The 18,987-nt window shown below is 50.9% G+C and overlaps 1 protein-coding gene across 5 annotated transcripts; it reads right to left on the bottom strand.

Annotated features, from left to right (window-relative positions):
• Window positions 1–350: 350 nt before the first annotated feature.
• Window positions 351–16,639, bottom strand: ITGB7 (integrin subunit beta 7). Of its 5 annotated transcripts, XM_003831030.5 has the most exons (16): window positions 16,555–16,639; window positions 10,101–10,223; window positions 9,275–9,478; window positions 6,788–6,989; window positions 6,531–6,701; window positions 5,616–5,857; window positions 5,078–5,236; window positions 4,663–4,758; window positions 4,411–4,500; window positions 3,228–3,374; window positions 2,736–2,929; window positions 2,165–2,388; window positions 1,716–1,935; window positions 1,355–1,563; window positions 887–1,047; window positions 351–664 (listed from the first exon to the last, which is right to left on the bottom strand). In XM_003831030.5, the coding sequence occupies exons 3-16, from the start codon at window positions 9,473–9,475 to the stop codon at window positions 584–586; spliced, it is 2,397 nt and encodes a 798-aa protein (XP_003831078.1). In that variant the 5' UTR covers window positions 9,476–9,478; window positions 10,101–10,223; window positions 16,555–16,639; the 3' UTR covers window positions 351–583. The 5 variants fall into 5 exon arrangements, with proteins under 5 accessions (XP_003831078.1, XP_057155435.1, XP_063449556.1 ...); XM_057299452.2 differs by lacking the exon at window positions 4,663–4,758; XM_063593486.1 differs by lacking the exon at window positions 10,101–10,223 and having other exon boundaries at window positions 16,555–16,631.
• Between the last annotated feature and the right edge of the window lie 2,348 nt (window positions 16,640–18,987).

The raw sequence follows: 18,987 nt of genomic DNA, 5'->3' as shown, positions 1-18,987 counted from the left end.
AAAACCCCTTCTCCACAGAGGAACAAGCAAGTAGGAGCAAAAACAGGGCATCAGTTCTGAGCAAGATGAAAAAGCACACGCAGCAGGACGGAAGGAGGCTAGACACCAACAGATGCAGTGTCTCTGACCTGGGACCCCCCTGCATCCGCAGCACTTGAGAATTCATAGGCCCTTTCCAGACCTGGCTTCCTGGGTCCCAGGGTGCACCCCGGGAGTTTCCTGCACATTCGCGCTTGGGCACCTCTCCCTGCCCTCAGGTGGCAAGAGGAGGATGGACGAGCTTTCCCGAGGCCCAGGCTATAAACAGTCTGCTTTGGCCTTGATGAGGTAAAGCAAAGTGACAGCTGTGGTCTGAGGTAAGACTTTATTGTATACTTGGGTGGGGTAGCCCAGATGGATGCAAGGTTGCAGGCATGGGAAGCAGCCCTCTTGGGTGTCACTCTGAAAATGAAGTAGGGTGGTGGCTGCACCTCGCCAGTGAATTAGTCCCCTACCAAGGTCTTACAGACCCACCCTTCCTCTCACCCTCCAGTTCCCACTGTCCTCCAAGGAGAAGAGCCTTGGGTAAGTGTCCCTCCCTCCTTCAGAGAGTGGGACTGTCTGCCTCTTGAAAGCGAGGATTGATGGTGGTTGTGATGGCACTTTTGTAGAGAGGATTACTGTCCTGGAGAAAGATGTTGCAGATTATAAGCAAAAATCCCAGGATTCCTCGTCCCCTTTCTAGACCTAAGAGGCCAGCCTTGAGCCGAATCCTAGGAGCTGATGGAAGTTAGCAGAGGGGTTGGTTACATGTGCCAGGGGCTGGGGGAACCCAGTGGGAGGAATCAGGGCTGGTCTTGTGGTGGGGGAACAGCTAAAAAGGGGCCTAACCAGGAAGTCTCCTCACCTGCTTCCAGTTGAGTTGTTGCTGCTCCTTCTCAAAGCGACTGTATTCCCGGCGGTCATAGATTTCCACCGAGAGCCGGTAAGCCAGGACCAGCCCCAGCCCCACTGCCACGATGCCCCCTACGCAGCCCAGCACAATGGCCTGGGTGTGGTCTGCTCCCTCTGTGAACAAGAAACCAGACACACTTGGAGCTGGAGCATAGGGACAGATCATCAGTTGCTCACAGTGTGTCCAGCCTGTCCAACCCTGTCTGTCACTGAAAGCAAAGGGAACCCAGGGAGGTCCAAGGTTATCCTCACTGCCCAGGGCCTTAGCCTCGTCCACTTGCTCAATTGCCTCTGCCTTTGTCCTGGATTCACAGTTCTGCTTCAGCCCCCAGCCTGTTTCCCATTATCTTCACTCTGCATCCCCAGAGTTGAGACCCTGCCCATCAAACTTCCAGGGTTTGTGGCATCCCTGCCCACTTACTTTCTTGGGGTCTCACTCTGAGCACGACCGTGCCTCTGGCGTCATCCTCCACCAAGAAGAAGAACAGCTGGTTGTCCAGGGTCCTCTCTTTGCACCAGCCATCATCCAAGATAGGGGCCAAGGCCAGGGTCACATTGGTATGGGCACAAGCTGTACTGCAGTTGGTGGCCAGTGGGCCAGTCCCGAAGGCCCCACACTCTGCACAGTCCCTGTGTAGTAGATGCCAATAGGTTACCAGCTGGGCAGTTGTCACCCAATGCCCCTTGCCCAACTACAAGCAGGAAGGAGAGTAGGCAGATGGGAGTAGCTCAACAAGCCCCACTGTGCCCCTGCTCCCAAGATGCAAGACCTGAGGCCTCACCGGTGTCTCTCGCATGGTGTCTTGCAGCCTGGGCATTGGTCGCATAGAGCACCATAGTAGCCGTCCAAGCACTGGCAGCGGTTGCATTTGCAGCGTCCATGCCCACTGCAGAGCCCTCCCTCGGGACTGATGCAACTGTCCATGTCCCCACTGCATTCGCATGCTCTGCCCGTGCGGTTGGCATGACAGTGACATACTCCACATTGGCAGCGACCAAAGCCTGGGGTAGAGCCATGCAGAGGGTGACAACCATACTCCACACACACAGTTGGCCATCACGTGGCACGACAAGCCCACGCATCCAATCTTTTTGAAGTATGCCAACCACACCCTCTAACCCATACACCAGAATCTTTTGATATTTGCCTTCCATGCCAGGAGATTCCCAGAGCCTAAGTGCCTTGGGAAGGCCTCTCAGACCCCGCCCTTCTCCCCAAGGCTCCAGGTACCTCCGCAGAGGATGCCCTCATGTCGCTCACAGCTGGCATCATCACACTCGCACAGATGCCCAGAGCTCTGTCCACTGCAGCTGCAGCGTCCACATTGACAGTGACCCTTTCCACTGCACAGGGGCCCTGTGCCATTGGGAGCCCGGCACCCAGATTCCAGGTCTGGGGAGGACAGCTCTGCCACAGAGCACTCACAGAGCCGACCTAGGCGGCCAGGGGCACAGCTGGAAGGGGAAGGCAAAGGAGAGAAGTCAGTCAGAGGGTTTGATCACCCCTGAATTGTCTCTCCCAGGAACCTCTAAACCCAAGTTCTCAAAAGAGTTGGAGACAGACAAACAGCTGAAAGGATGTTGAGTATAGTGAAACACTGAGGGGTGAGAGAGTGGAGGGAGCCCCAGTCAGGGGGAGGGCCTGGACATATATGGGAAGCTTCAAGGGATGAAACTGAGTGGGGAGTCTAGGGATGTCGAGGAGACTCCTGTGGGGGGGGATGGAAAGCAGCAGAGGAATATGGGCCAGGGTTGGTTGGTTGTTGGGAGCCAGGTGGGTGAAGGGAAGAGGAGGCCCTCACCTGCATACACCACATTGTAGGTGTCCCTGGCCATCACTGCAGTGGGGAGCCTGGGGCTGGGTGTCACTGCAATTACAGTCACACAGCGTGTGCAACTCCACAATCAGCTCCTCTGAGAAGCCAAGGGCCCGGAGCCTCAGGAGATGGGGCTCTGGGAGGCAGTGGGTGGCTTGGAGAGAAACCCAGAAAGTCACCTGAGAAGAGGCAGGAATCAGGCCATGGTTATACACATGCACACACACACACACCCCAAACTCACCAATCATCCAGAACCTTACCCCTTAATAAATGAAGGGATGGGGTCATATTAACACCCAACTCCTAGAAACATGCCTGAGGAAGCCACTCAGACTGCTCCAGGAAGGATGGATGGAGGACTACCTCAGGCTCTCATGTCACTCCCTGTACCTGCCACCCATCTTTTCCTGCCTGCTTAATTTCCCACTCCCACCTCCCCCTGCCCGCCTTCTGCCTGTGCTTGCTGGCTCTCACCGTCTGGTTGATTCGGACGTGGTTGCACTGTCCTCGATCCTCAGCCTTACCCTCCCTCTTCTCAGGACCCTCACACTGGGATTCGTAAGAAATGTGGACCCCAGGAGGGAGTGAAGAGTGTTCAAGGGTCACGGTGGAAGACAGGCTCTATGGGAAGAGAGCGAGTGGATAACCACGTGAAGGCAGAAAAGGACTCCACCCCCACCTTATGTCCCCTCCAGGTGTTCCCAATTCTGCCAGCACCCTGCCCTCTGCCACCTGGGGCTCCTTCCATTCTGCCCAGTCGAGGCATTTCTGGAGGGAGGACCCGTGAGAACCTTGCATAGAACATACAGGATCCAGAGGCCTCTAATACAGCATTTCAGTGCAGCTGCCAGCAAGGGCCACTGAGGGTCACAGGCTGGCCAGGTGCTGTAAATGTACAGAGACCATGTTTGTGAAGCCCCACATCAGGACACATAACCTGGGTGCATGCCAGGTCTAAAGGGCAGATTCATTACAGAGTTTATCTTGGGAAATTTGATACTGTCTCAGATTTTCTTGCCATAGGTTTAGGAGATGCTCCCTGTTATCAAGAAGCCTACAGTCTAGTTGCAGAGGTAAGACCTAAACCACTAAGAATTTTTATGGTTCCTTCTACCTGTAAAATTCTATGGTTCTTGTGAAGAATAGCTCTGAATTATTTATAAACTTAGTGAAAGCAGGCTCCAGATCTCACATTGTTTATGTACAGACTGACTGGGGACAAATGCCAGCCCTTCTGTTTGTTATCTTTGTGACCTTGGACAAGTCACTTAGCCTCCTTGTGTGGGTTTCCTCATCTGTAAAATAGGGATGATAACAGTTATGAAGCAAGGCTTTTGGCAGGGTTAAATGAAGTAGCAAACAGTATGTACACCTAGGATGGTGGGCGCATGAAATAAAAGCTCAGTGATTGAAACTTTCCTTTCTTGCCCAGAGCAGAGCTCCATGCTGTCTGCATGTCAGATGTTTTAAGATTTATGAATGTAAGATTGAACAGTTACATGTTAATGACAGCCACATGCAGACTATAGGTAGGAGCTGTGGAATGTTAGACCAAAAAGTAACCATTTCCTCTTAGTTCTGCCACCCCACCCAAGGGCCCCTTTCCACCTTTCCCTAGTGCCCACCCTCACCATCTCCCCTTCCCCTGGCCCCTCACATTATAAGCATCCATGATGAGCTGTACCACGTTGCTGGAGTCCTCACTCAGCTCCCCAACTGCAGACTTAGGAATCAGCTTACTCAGCTCCTGAGTTTTGGGGAGTTAAGGGAAATGGTGGGTCACAGCTCTAGGAAAATGGGCTCCCAGAGGTCTGGAAGGAGGGCATATGGGGGATGGAGAATGTATCTTTGGGGGAATTGAGAAAGGTTGGGATGGGGCTGGGGGATCTGACATGTAGACAGCTCTCACCTGGTAGACAGGCAGTGCGGCACTGGTGACAGCAAAGATGGGCTGGATATTGGCTGCAGAGAGGGCCTGGGCTACCTGACCCACAGAAGGGTAGTCCTGGGGCAGGGAGCAGGGACAAGGTGAGCCCCACAGGTTTCCCCCACAACATGCAAGGTGCCCTCAGCCCAGGGAATCCAGGAACCAAGGTTCCACCAGCTGGAGGAGCCCTGGAGGCTTGCTATGGAATAGGAAGGAGGTAGGGAATGGGGTGACAAAGGTGTCCTGTCTCGGCAGCTGAAAGGAGGAACTGCTGGAGAAGATGGCAGGGTGTCTACAGGGTGGTTACTGGTGAGGACTGTAAGGCTGGGAGTGGGAGTCCTGGAAGGAAAGAGGTGTGGCTGAAATGGGGAGAGGCAGGGTGACAATAGGGACTCACAAACTCTGTGCTGCGACTGTAGAGGCCATTGCTGTCCAAGTGGCAGTGCCCATCACTGGGCATGAAAATGCCGCCCAACTTCCCGTCCCCAGCTGTATGGAATGTGTCATCTGAAGTGAACACCAGCAGCCGGGACACATTTCTCCAGCCAATCTGCTCCTGAGTTACAGTGGGGGTGGTAGGCTATGCACCTGGGCATGGCCCTTGAGCCACCCCAGCCAGCTCTGTGAGCCAAGAATGTGGCCAGCCTCACTCTGAGTCAGCTTGTCCATCCCCTTGCCTCCAGTACCTTGCTTCTCCCTGCTCTCTCCAGCCCCCTAAAGAAGGCTGCTGCTAGTGGAGGCTTACTTGTGAATTCGAAAAACGTGCCTCCTCCTCAAGATATTTTACTCCAACCCACCAGGTAATTGTTAAATATACAAACTACAGCAACTATGGTATGAATGGCACCCCCTAGAACTGTGCACTACACAACCATAAGGGGCAGTCCTGTTCCCAAACAGACCTCCAGGCTCAGATCCCCGCCCCACCTCCTCACCTGGCAGAGTGCAGCCTGCAGAATGGCATCAAAGCCACCTTCAGGCGAGTCCAGATTGCCGGACACACTCTGGCGCCCCACCTCCCGCTCGAAGGCTTGTGCGTCCCCCGTCAGGGACAGCACATGGTGAAAGCTGAAGGGTGACTGGCAGCGCTCCAGCCGGGTGGGGCAGGGGTGGCGCAGCTTGGAGGGTACTGTGCTCACAAAGGGCAGCACTGTTTTGTCCACAAAGGAACCAAAACCTGGGAGAGGAGAGGAATGAAGGTTGTGCCAGAAGTCGCAGGGCAGCAACAGAGGACCCATGAGAGCACTCTATGGGAAGTGGGGTGGGGAGGACGGTGATGGGAGAGGGTGCACCTAGGGGGCAGGGACCTGGTAACTGGCAAGCAAAGCAGTGAGACCACTGGCTCAGGGAAGTGGCAGGTAGAAGCCATTTAAGAGGAGGACACAACTTCCTGGGCAAATGGGAACTTCCAGAAGGCGGAAGAAGGCCCGGGTATAGGATATGGTAGCAGCATGAGGCAAAGGAAGGAAATTTGAATAGAGGAGAGTTGGCACAGAATGTGGAGCCAGGGACAGTGGCATCTAGGTCTTGTCCAGGGAGACTTGCATCAGGGCAGGTTCCAGGTTGGTAGGCCCAGGGCAGCTGTCCAGGCCCAGAGAGTGCCCGAGCACAGTCTCTCCAGACGCTGGGTCTCAGGCCTGTAAAACGGATAGTCTCTTGAGTCCTCTCCAGCTCTGACCTAGAAGATGGGTGTCTAGGGAGAGATGCAGGAACGAACCTGTGGCCTGGCTAGGCCTGTCAACAACTGGGAGGGCAAGTTGGGGCCCTTGTGAGTCCAGGATGTTGGCAGAGGCTAGGGCAGTGGTTGAATAGGCAAGGGCTAACAGGGCGGGAGGCAGCGCTCGGCTCACCAATGCGCACAGAATGGGTGACTTCCTGCAGCCGGACCAGCAGAGCGTGCCCGAGCTGGCGCACGCGTTCCAGGTCGTCCTTCATGGAGTAGCTCAGGTCCATAAGGTAGTACAGGTCCACCGGGTATCCCTCAGCACGAAGGAAGCGGACCTGGAGCTGCTGGGGCTCCCCTAGCGGGTGGGTGGCGGGCGGGTCAGCAGAGCGCATTGGAACGCCAGCCTAGACCTCTGGGCTGGCCCCGCCTCCCCTAACTCACCAGGCCGCAGCGTGACCCGGACCCGCTGCGGCGCCAGCTGGGTGGCACCCTCTCCGCGGGCGCCCTGGCTGAGCGGCTGGTCCTGAAGCACCTCCTGCTGGCCGCGGGGCTCCTCCAGCTCCTCCAGCGGGCAGCCTCGAGCCAGCAGCTCCTCTCGTCGGGCGCAGCGCCGCGCCTCCGCCTCTCCCGACGCGGTGAAGTTCTGCTCAGCAAGAAAAGGCGTGTCGGGACCCGGTCCTGCATAGGCCCTGGGCCCCGCTCCCAAAAACACCCTGCAAACCCGGCCACCTCTAATGCCCCCACCTCCAGTCCACTCCTTGAGTCCCTGATTCCCTCCCCTCTTCCTCGCCACAGCTACCCTTGAACTCCGGTCTTTTTTGTTGTGTTGTTTTGTTTTTGAGACAGAGTCTCACTCTGTCACCCAGGCTGGAGTGCTGCGGTGCTATCTCCGCTCACTGCAACCTCCACCTCCCGGGTTCAAGTGATTCTCGTACCTCAGCCTCCTGGTAGCTGGGACTACAGGCGTGCGCCACCACGCCCAGGTTTTTTGTATTTTTAGTAGAGACGGGATTTCCCCATATAGGTCAGGCTGGTCTCAAACTTTTGACCTCAAGTGATCCGCCCACCTCAGCCTCCCAAAGTGCTGGGATTACAGACGTGAACCACCACGCCTTTTTTTTTCCTACTATAAAGACAGGGTCTTGCTTTTTTGCCCAGTCTTGTTTCGAACTCCTGGCCCCAAGAAATCCTCCTGCCCCAGCCTCCCAAAGTACTGGGATTACAGGCATGAACCGCCACCGGTGGAACTCTGGTCCTTTCTTCCTTGTCAGAGCCCCACTTCCTATAGCAGTCCCCCACCCCTCCCCTATCTCAACTCCCCCTTGCCCCAGCCACCTACCCCTCTCCTCCCCAATAGAGCCACAGACTTCCTGTTGAGATCTTAGAGACTTCACTACCACAAAAAAACAGGGGCCTTGCCTCCTAGGCCAACCTCCCCAGCAAGCTCACACCAAACTGGGAAGGTGGTCAGACTAAGACCCACAGCTCCTTGGAAAGGAAAGGATAAGAACAGAAGAGGAGGCGTCCTCCCCACCAATATGTCTGGTATCCCTGGGACTGGTTGGGAAGCCACAGGGGAAGGAAATGGTTAGAGCGGCTTCTCAGCTGGCCCTAGGTGTCAGGGGACTGGAGAAGCCAGACACAGACCTGACCATCTCAAGAGCGCCAGCTCCCCAGCTCCAGCCTGGCACCTCTGTCTCTCTGCCTTGTGCAGACTCAGTATCTACCCTTCTTGTCCAGTCAGATTCACTGTGTGCCTTTCTCCTGGGTCCCTGTGTGCCTTTCTCCTGGGTCCTCTAAGCATCTGTAGCTCTGCTTCCATGTGAATTTGCCCCCATCTCTTATCTGGGCTCCCACACTGATCTAACCCTCCATCTTACCCTGAGAGAGGCAGACCTGCCCCCATCCCAGCTTGGGCACCCCTCCTGCTCTGCTGCTCCATGAGCTCTGTCTCTTTAAAGCATAAACAAACAACAGCTTTGTTTGAAGAGCCAGGGAGACACCTGCTCCCTAGCATCCTTCTTGGCCACTTAGGTAGCTCAAGCCTTTCCAATCCCCCTCAAGCCCATATGCTTCCACCCCTTCCCTTTCTACCTGTCCAATCATAGGCTACTACACACCCAGGAACAGAATGCCTCCACCCAAAACACAGACTTAGAAATCTAACCACACACTTGCTGCTATGGACTGAACTCTGCACCCCTACCCCACCCCACCCCCACCCCATCCTCTGTTGAAGCCCTAACCCTCCATGTGATGATATTTGGAGATGGAGCCTTTGGGAGGTACCTAGGCTTAGATGAGGGCCTAAGGGTGGAACCCTCATGATGGAATTAGTGCGCTTACAAGAAGAGAGGCAGTTCCCACCCCCATCCCCCAACCCCATCCCCACTATGTGAGGACACAGCGAGAAGGTAGCCAGTCTGCAAGCCAGGAAGAGAGCCCTAACTGAGGAACCAAATCAGCCAGCACTTTGATCTTGGACTTCCCAGCCTCCAACATTAGGAGAAATGAATTCCTGTTGCTTCAACCACCCAGCCTATGGTATTTTGTTATGGCAGCCCGCACTGGGTAGTACCTTTCTCCCATGTTTACATACACAACAGCTCCCTCTACCTATACACAAGCATGAATTCCCACAAGCACATATTTTCTCCCAATTCATGGTCACAAATTCTCTCCATATATACACAAGCAAATGGATACAGACATAATCCTAAGTGCACAGGAAACTTGCATGCATGTGTATGCACACACGTATATCCACACACAGGTGTCCTATGTGCACAAACTCAGTCACACATGAGACTGTGGAGTGTTCCTAGAAAATCATACATGTGCCCACACAATCACATACATATATCCAGGCTGCACATACATATACACATACACATACACATGGTTCAAAGACCATAGGCCCATCTTTACCAGTTGCTTGCACCATGCACAGCTGGGGTGTGAGAGGATGCACTTCTGGCAGGAGGGGGCTGGCTGGCAGGACCCCAGCATGGACAGGTGAGGATTCCGCCATTCTGTGGCATCCCCTGTGGATGGGATCTTGGCGTCCAATTCACTCTCACCTCTGCTCAGGACCAGCAGCAAAACAAAGACCATTGGCAAAGCCACCATGCCCTGTAATAGGATATAAAGGGAGACATGTGGGTCCTCAGGGAGGACCCTCAAGCTCTCAGTCCTCTAAACTTAGCTTGTGGTTATCACTCTCAAAACTCTGCCCCAACACTTTATCTCCCCTCATAGTTTCACTTCCCCTGTGGATTCAGCAGTTTCTTCAAAATGATGGGAAGGAGCAGGTATCACGCAAAGGTAGGGGCCTCCGGACGTGGTGGCTCATGCCTGTTATCTCAGCACTTTAGGAAGCCAAGGTGGGTGGATCACCTGAGCTCAGGAATTCGAAACCAGCCTGGTCAACATGGCGAAACCCCATCTCTACTAAAAATACAAAAATTAGTCAGGCATGGTGGCGTGCACCTGTAATCCCAGTTACTCAGGAAGCTGAGGCAAGAGAATTGCTTGAACCGGGGAGGCGGAGGTTGTAGTGAGCCGAGATCACACCACTGCACACCAGCCTGGGTGACAGAGCAAGAATCTGTCTAAAAAAAAAAAATAGGGGCCTCAGAGAAGATCTGTCCTTCCTGTGTGCAGACTTCATGTGGCCAAGGTGGGCAAAATGGCCTACTAAAGGATATGGGGACTGGGCCTGAAAGCACTAAAGTCTGCACCCAGTTCTATTTACCGAGATCCCAAGCCGTAGTGGTAGAAGAGCCAAACAGGAAACAGACCAGATTCTGGTGCTGCTGCAGTCACTCACTGGCTGTGGGGCAAGTCAGACTTTCTCTCTGGGCTTTAGTTTCCACATCTGCAAAGTGGAGAAGTTGAATAAATAGTCTGACATACTTGGCGGCTTTTACAATCTTGGATTCTAAATAAGAGAAGAGGGTCAGTGACTGGGAATTAAAGAAAAGAAAGCTGGAGCAGATGAGGGAGTGTGTGAAACAGTCAAGGAAGAATAGTTCTGCTTGGTTGACATGGTAGCAAGAGGAATGAAGATTAGACCACAAGAACTCTCTGCAGGTCTGGGATAAGGGGAGAAAGGCCAGTGTTGGCAAAAAAAATTTCTACTTTCTGTACTTTGCACAAAGATAATCTAGATTGAAGAAAGAGCCTGGAGACAGGGTAATACCTTGAGTGACCTTCAGGAAAGCCAAGCAAATTCCTGATTTTAAAAAAACATATTAATTTTTAAAAATGAGCAGGTAATTCATTTACCACGCTTCATAAGTCAAAAAGTTAAATCCCATTGGCCCTTTTTTTTTTTGCAGAAATGGAAAAGCTGATCCTAAAATTTATATGGAATTGCTCGGAACCCCAAATAGCCAAAATAATCTTGTAAAAAAGATACTGCAAAGCTACAGTGATCAAGACAGCATTGGCTGGTTGCAGTGGCTCATGCGTGTAATCCCAGTGCTGGTGGGAAGACATCTTGAACCCAGTAGTTTGAGGCTGCAGTGAGCTATGATCGTGTCACTGTACTTTGCCCTGGGCAACAGAGTGAAACCCTGTCTCTTAAAAAGAAAAAAAGAAGGCCGGACGCGGTGGCTCACGCCTGTAATCCCAGCACTTTGGGAGGCCGAGGCGGGCGGATCACGAGGTCAGGAGATCGAGACCATCCTGGCTAACATGGTGAAACCCCGTCTCTACTAAAAATACAAAAAATTAGCCGGGCGTGGTAGCGGGCGCCTGTAGTCCCAGCTACTCAGGAGGCTGAGGCAGGAGAATGGCGTGAACCCGGGAGGCGGAGCTTGCAGTGAGCCGAGATCGCGCCACTGCACTCCAGCCTGGGCGACAGAGCGAGACTCCGTCTCAAAAAAAAAAAAAAAAAAAAAAAAAGAAAAAAAGAAGACAGTGTGGTACTGGCATAAGGATACACATATATTATACATCAGTGGAATAGAATTGAAAGAGTCCAGAAATAAACTATGCTTCTGTGGCCAATTGATTTCCAACAAGGGTGCCAAACCATTCAATGAGAAAAACTGTCTTCAAAAAATGGGGCTGGGGCTGGGCACAGTGGCTCATGCCTGTAATCCCAGCACTTTGGGAGGCCGAGGCAGGTGGATCACCTGAGGTCAGGAGTTCGAGACCAGCCTGGACAACATGGTGAAACCCCGTCTCTACTGAAAATACAAAAACTAGCTGGGTGTGGTGGTGGGCGCCTGTAATCCCAGCTACTCAGGAGGCTGAGGCAGGAGAATCACATGATCCCAGGAGGCAGAGGTTGCAGTGAGCTGCAATTGTGCCACTGCACTGCAGCCTGGACAACAGAATGAAACTGTCTTTTTTGTTTTGTTTTGTTTTTTTGAGATGGAGTCTTGCTCAGGCTGGAGTGCAGTGGCGCCATCTCAGCTCACTGCAACCTCTGCCTCCCAGGTTCAAGCAATTCTCTGGCCTCAGGCGCCCAAGTATCTGGGACTACAGGCATGCGCCACCACACCCGACTAGTTTTTGTATTTTTAGTAGAGAGAGGGTTTTACCACATTGGCCGGGCTGGTCTCAAACTCCTGACCTCAAGTGATCCACACGCCTCAGGCTCCCAAAGTGCTGTGATTACAGGCATGAGCTGGGATTACATGCCCAGCTGAAACTCCATCTTTAAAAAAAGGCCAGGTACCGTGGCTCATGCCTGTAATCCCAACACTTTGGGAGGCCGAGACAGGCAGATCACAAGGTCAGGAGTTCAAGACCAGCCTGGCTAACATAGTGAAACCCCGTCTCTACTAAAAATACAAAAATTAGCCGGGTGTAGTGGCACATGCCACCACTTTTTCTCAAAAAATAAAAGGTGCTTTCAACATGCAAAAGAATGAAGTTGGACCCCCTCCCCACCTCACACCATATACAAAGGTTAACTGAAAAGAGATCAAAGCCCTAAATATAACTACTAAAACTATAAATTCTTAGAAGAAAGTATATAGGTAAATCTTCATAATCTTGGACTTGGTAATGGATTCTTAGCTGTAATACCAAAAGCACAAACAACAAAAGGAAAAACAGATACATTGGACTTCATCAAAAATTTAAACTTTTGTGCATCAAAGACAATGTCAAGAGAGTGAAGACAACCCACAGAATGGGAGAAAATATTTGCAGATTATATATCAGATGAGTATCCTTAATATATAACGAACTCTTACAATTCAACAACAAAAAGACAACCCAACTTTCAAAATGAGCAAAAGACTTAAAAAGACATTTCTTCAAAGAAGATAGACAAATAGCCACCCAGCATATGAAAAGATGCTCAACACTATTAATCATTAGGAAAATGCAAATGAAACCCACAATGATCTGGGTGTGGTGGCTCACACCTGTAATCCCAGCACTTTGGGAGGCTGAGGTGGGTGGATCACTTGAGGTCAGGAGTTCAAGACCGGCCTGGGCAACATGGTGAAACCCCATCTTTACTAAAAATACAAAACTTAACTGGGCATGGTGGTACATGCCTGTAGCTCCAGCTACTCGGGAAACTGAGGCACAAGAATCGCTTGAACCCGGGAGGCAGAGGCTTCAGTGAGCCAAGATCGGGCCACTGCACTCCAGCCTAGGCGACAGAGCGAGACCCTGTCTCAAAAAAAAAAAAAAAAAAGAAAGAAAGAAAGAAAAGAAAAGAAGAAGAAAAAAAAGAAAACCACAATGAGATTCCACTTCACTTCTACTAGAATGACTATCAAAAAATGAAAAACAATGAGTGTTGATGAGAACATGGAGAAATTTGGATCTTTATACATTACCGTGTAAGGAATGTAAAATGGTACAATCTCTGTGGAAAACAATTTGGTTCCTCAATAAATTGAGCATAGGATTATCCTATAACCTGGCAATTTCACTCTTAGGTATATACTCAGAAGAATTGAAAACAGGTGTTCAAACAAAAACTGGTACGGAAATGTTCACAGCAGCACTACTCACAATAGCTAAAAGGTGGAAAGAACCCCGATGTCCATCAACTGATGAATGGATAAAGAAAAGGTGGTATATCCATACAGCAGAAAGTTATTTGGCCATAAAAAGCAATGAAATGGGTCTGGGTACAGTGGCTCACAACTGTAATCCCAGCACTTTGGGAGGCCGAGGCGGGTGGATCACTTGAGATCAGGAGTTCAAAACCAGCCATACCAACATGGTGAAACCCCATATCTACTAAAAATACAAAAATTAGCCAGGCATGGTGGGGTCTCCTGTAACCCTAGCTACTTGGGAGGCTGAGGCAGGAAAATCGCTTGAACCCAGGAGGCGGAGGTTGCAGTGAGCCGAGATTGTGCCATTTCATTCCAGCCTGGGCAACAAGAGCAAAACTCGGTCTCAAAAAAAAAAAAAAAAATGAAGTACTGATACATACATGCTACAACATGGATGAACCTTGAAAACATGCTCAGTGAACAAAACCATTCATGAAAGGTCACATATTGTATGATTCCACATATGGAACATATCCAAACTAGAAAAATCCACAGAGACAGAAGGTAGATTAGTGGTTACCAGAGCTTGGGGGAAGGGGAAGTGGGGAATGACTGCTTAATGGGCAGTTTCATTTTAGGGTGATGAATAAGTTCTGGAATTAGTGAATGTACTTAATGCCACTGAATTGTACACTTAAAAGGGGTAAAAATGATAAATGTTTGTGTATCTTACCATTTTAAAAATCAAAAAGTTAAATAAGATGATGAGAAATCTCCTACTCCATATGCCATACCCAGTTCCCACACCTACCCTAAATAAATATCATTTACTACTATCTTTGTTTCTTTTTTCTTTACCTTTTTTTTTTTTTTTTTTGGCAGAGTCCCACTCTGTCGACCAGGCTGGAATGTAGTGGCGTGATGTACAACCTCTGCCTCCTGGGTTCAAGTGAGTCGTGTGCCTCAGCCTCCTGAGTAGCTGGGATTACAGGTGTGAGCCACTACACCCAGCTAATTTTTGTGTTTTTAGTAGAGACAGAGTTTCACCATGTTGGCCAGGCTGGTCTCGAACCCCTGACTTCAAGTGATCCACCCACCTCGGCCTCCCAAAGTGCTGGAATTACAGGCATGAGCCACTGTGCCTGGCCTTAAATTGTTTCTAGTTCCCTATGACAAATAATGCTGAAATGAAAAGTAATGTATTTATTTATTTATTTATTTATTCATTTGAGAGATAGGGTCTTGCTCTGTCACCCGGCTGTAGTGTACTGGCACAATCATGGCTCACTGCTGCCTTGACCTTGCCAGCTCAATCGATCCTTCCACCTCAGCCTCCCAAGTAGCTGGTACTACAGGCGCATGCTACCATGCCTGGCTAATTATTTTTGTATTATTTTGCAGAGATGGGGTTTCCCCATGTTGCCCAGGCTGGTCTAGAACTCCTGAGCTCAAGCGACCCACCTGCCTCGGCCTCCCAAATTGCCGTGATTACAGGCGTGAGCCATCACCCCCAGCCAAATATCATGTATTTATCATTTCACACGTCTGCAACTGAATCTGTAGGATAAATCCCTAGCAGAGGACGTGCAGGATAACTAGATAGGTATCATTTGTAATACTGGTGTGTATTTCATCTACATTCTCATGCTAAGAAATATATATATATATTGGTGGGTATTGCCAACATAAACTCTTCAGGACTTGTACTGGTCCACATTCCCATCAGCAATGTATGAGAAAGGCCAACTAACTCCTTGTCATAAACCATTTGCATCTTCTTCAGCCTGGGCCCAGAGTCAGGTCCAGATACTCTGCACAGAGTGTGGGAAAGGGGTGGGGTGTTGAGTCCTTGAATGTCCTGGTCCTGCTGCCCACCACCTGTGACCTCAGGCGCCATATATAACGGAGCCTCCACCCCTTGGGGAGAGGCCGGTCCCAGCTCAGCCTCAGCGTAACCTCAGCCCTGCTTGCTCTGCATGCCTGTGGTCAGGGAGGCTGGAGATGCTGCAACCCAAAGCCGGGTTTTGACTCATCTCTCTCAAGTGGAGCCCCGGCTGCCGCATAGGTTTTTCAGAGACCTTAGGCCCACTCATCTCCCCTTAAAGGGGGCCCTGGGACTTCCTGGACAGCCCTTTCCTACCTTTCTTTCCAATTATCCTCTCTTCTCCCCTCCTTGAGAATACATGTTCTGCCACCTATTTCTCTGTCTGCTTCTCTGTCTCTCTCTGGCTCTTTTCATTTCAAAACTTCTATTGCATCTCTCTGCTGCTTTTCTCTGCTCCACTTCTTCATAGGGCTATTTTACTTCCTTTTCCCCTCTGTTCCTAACTATAGAATGGCTGAATCTACTACTCCATCCCACTCTTTTTACAAATGGAAACCTAAATTCCATGAGGCCAGGGTCACCCAGTGAACTAGGGGCAGGGCAGGACAGGGCAGGGCCAGGCCTCTGCTGTGCTTTCTCCTTTCCTCCCTCCAACCCAGGCACTATCTCCATCAAAAGTTGTGTTCTCTCCCCACTAGCCCTGATGGGCTCTGCCTAATCCCATTTCTCTTTCCTTAGGGGTATTCTGCAGTCTTCCCTTCTCTCTCTGGGACCAAGTGGTTATTTCCATTTTTCTGGACTCCATTCTGACTCCAATACACACCCTGTGATCCCCCTCAGCAGCTGAGAAACAGAGCCTCTTCCAAACCCATCCCTACCTCCCAAATCAAGCAGAACCCTCTGCTGCCCACTGGGAGTCAAGAGGAGGGGATGGAACTGAGCTGCTGGGCCTCAGTGTCCCGGGACAGTGGAGTCTGTGACCAAGGTGCTGATTAGGAAGAAGTCTGAGCTGAAGGCAGAGCATTAGGGATAGCAGCTGGGGGTAATGTTGGAAGAACCCTCCCTCAGTATAATCGGTATACCTGCCCTACTTCGGTATAGTCCTTGGCACATGGCAGGCACTCAAATGACAGCACTCATATACATCCCTGCCTCCAGACCCACTCATGGGAAACTGATGCAGGAGAGATTGGGCTTTTGGAGAGGTGGGGGTGGGGGTACTGTGAAACTGGAGGAGGGAACCAGGTCAGGGGATCTTAGGAATGCAGAAAGGAGTTCAGAGCCTTTCTCAAGTCTGGACAGGACCCTCGGTATCCAGGTCAGAGCCCTCTTCCCAAGAGGTTGGGACCAGGTGGGCCAGGGCTTGTAAGGAGAGGAGGCAGAAGGGCTGGTGCCCTGGTACTCACAGGTGCGTGCAGAGCAGTCCTTCCTCTGGCAGCAGCAGCAGCCTTTGTGTACTGATCTGGGAGACGGCAGAGGAGGAAGTGACACTCCCCAGGGTGGGGAAGATTTGGGGTTGGTGGGGGTGACTGATCTAGAAGGTGGAGCAGATAGGGGTGGGGCTGAGCCAAGGGAGTGGACAATACAGAGATCTGGAAGAAAGAAGCCCATTTATTGAACCCCTGTCATGTGTTGAACGTAACATATTACAATTAACCCTCACAACAATCTCATAAGATAGGGGTTAATATTCCCCCAAGCCCCAATTTTACAGATGCAGAGATTGAGGCTTGGAAGCAGGAAATAAAGAATTTTGCCCAAGGTCCCACAGCTAGTAAGTAGCTAGTCTAGGATTTAAAAAAAAAAAAAGAAAAAATTTTTATTTTAAATTTTTATTATTTTATTTTTTAAATTTTAATTTAATTTAATTTAACTTTTGAGACAGGGTCTTGCTCTGTTTCCCAGGCACAATCTCAGCTCACTGTCCCATGGCACAATCTCAGCTCACTGCAAACTCCGCCTCCCAGGTTCAAGCGATTCTCCTGCCTCAGCCTCCCGAGTAGCTGGGATTACAGGGGTGCACTACCATGCCCAGCAACGTTTTATATTCTTAATAGAGACGGGGTTTCACCATGTTGGCCAGGCTGGTCTCAAACTCTTGACCTCAATTGATCTGCCCACCTCGGCCTCCCAAAGTGCTGGGATTACAGGTGTGGGCCACCATGCCCAGCCTGTTTTTTATTTTTGAGGCAGGGTCTTGCTGTGTTGCCCAGGCTGGTCTGTAACTCCTGGACTCAAGCAATCCTCCCACTTTGGCCTCCTGAGTAGCTGGGATTACAGGCACACTTGGCTGGTCTGGGATTTAAATCCAGGTCTGCCTGCCTCCAAAATTCATGATCTCTCCATTTACTTATATAGGAAGGAACATGATAGGAGGGAATAGGGGCAGTAAGTACTGTAGGGAGGCCAGAAATTACAGACTTGTTCACTTTGAAAACCCAGGATACATTATATTAGTGTGCTTGACTACATAGGCTCTGGAGCCAAGTTGCTAGAGTTCAAATCCTGGCTCTACTACTTACTAGTAGTAAGGAGCTTAGCTGAGTTACTTAAACCTGCCTGCAGCTGTTTTCTCATCTGTCCAGCAAGACTCACAGGATTGTCGTGAGAATTAAAAGAGATAATTCATATCAATTGCCTACAAGACTACCTGGCACATACTAAGTAAGGGCTTGATAAAAGAATTAGTAGGGATGAGAAGTAGCAGAGGTGAGAAGTGAAGAGGCTTTGAGAAATTCAAGGTCCAGACAACTGGAAACTTGGAAGAGAGAGGCATAGGGCCAGGCTCAGAGCATGTGATTGGGGAACCAGGAGCCAACACAGTAGTGGATCCTGGGAAAGGGGTGGAGGAGGTGAACTGGGAGAAGCAGAGAGTGCAGGAACAACAGCTGAAGCCAAGGCAAGGATGAAGCCCGTAGGGAGAGCAGGAAAATATTAATGGGATTTGCTCCTGGCCCATACAGATCACTAAGAGCTTTGAGAGGGAACTAGACATGAGGTCTGTGTTCACAGGTCAATCTCCCCTACCAGAAGGAGCACTCCTTGTAGGCAGTGACTGGCTCTACAAGGCTTCCCTGATGGAGCCACCACACCTAGCCAAGTGCCCATCTTATAGTAGGTGCTCAATAAATGTCAGATGGATTGCAGAGGTGTAGCTGCTAGGAGGGGACAATTGGAGAGGAGAGGCTCTTTCTCTGGGTGGGCTTGGCTGGCCTCAGGCTATGGGATAGCCAGGACCTATACCCTTCCCCCACAACCAGGGGTTACCACGGCAATGACCCTCCTTCCCCACAGGCCCTGTGGTTTCCTCTAGAGCTTCTTTCACTTTCTTCTTCTGCTTTCCGCCCTCCACTCTTCTCTCCCCTACTCCCACATCCTCAACTTTTTTGTCATATCCACAGGTCACCAATGAAGAGAGCCAGGAACAAGGTAGGCAAGGCACTGTCCCAGGGAAGGTAGGACACGGAGGAGGGGCTTGAGGGGAGTCACAGAGGGCGAAGGGAAGAGTACAGGGTGCAGCAGTAGAGGCCAAAGGCACTGCAAAGGCGTGTTGCAGAGGGAAGGCGTGTGGGAGCAAGGACAGATATTCGGAGAGAAGGTAACAGTGCAGGTGGCAGTGAGTGGAGGTCATGGGGTGAAGAGTGGGAACAGAGAGGGTGGGGGGAGTAAGGTATAAGGTGATAGCAGGGTGGTTGGGGACAGAAGGCCAGAGGGCTCCCTGGGTGAGGGGCTGGTGTAAAACAGTAACACTGTAGCTTAGATGCGGGCTTCTTCTCTTCTGGGGCCAGGAGCCCTCATGAGAACTAAATGAAACTTCAGGGCAGGCATGGTGGCTCACG

The sequence above is a fragment of the Pan paniscus genome, chromosome 10, assembly GCF_029289425.2.
Source record: "Pan paniscus chromosome 10, NHGRI_mPanPan1-v2.0_pri, whole genome shotgun sequence".
Classification (NCBI taxonomy): Eukaryota; Metazoa; Chordata; class Mammalia; order Primates; family Hominidae; genus Pan; species Pan paniscus.
The sequence above is the reverse complement of the archived record's forward strand: the minus strand, read 5'-3'. Positions and strand labels throughout refer to the sequence as shown.

What these genes read in the sequence shown, in the direction of transcription:
- ITGB7 (XM_003831030.5), bottom strand. Translation starts at nt 9,475, where the DNA reads ATGGTGGCTTTGCCAATGGTCTTTGTTTTGCTGCTGGTCCTGAGCAGA. An exon ending in TGAGGGCATCCTCTGCGGAG is followed by an intron (nt 1,936 to 2,164) that starts GTACCTGGAGCC and finishes GCTCTACCCCAG; the next exon opens with GCTTTGGTCGCTGCCAATGT. An exon ending in CAGAGTGAGACCCCAAGAAA is followed by an intron (nt 1,048 to 1,354) that starts GTAAGTGGGCAG and finishes TCTTGTTCACAG; the next exon opens with AGGGAGCAGACCACACCCAG.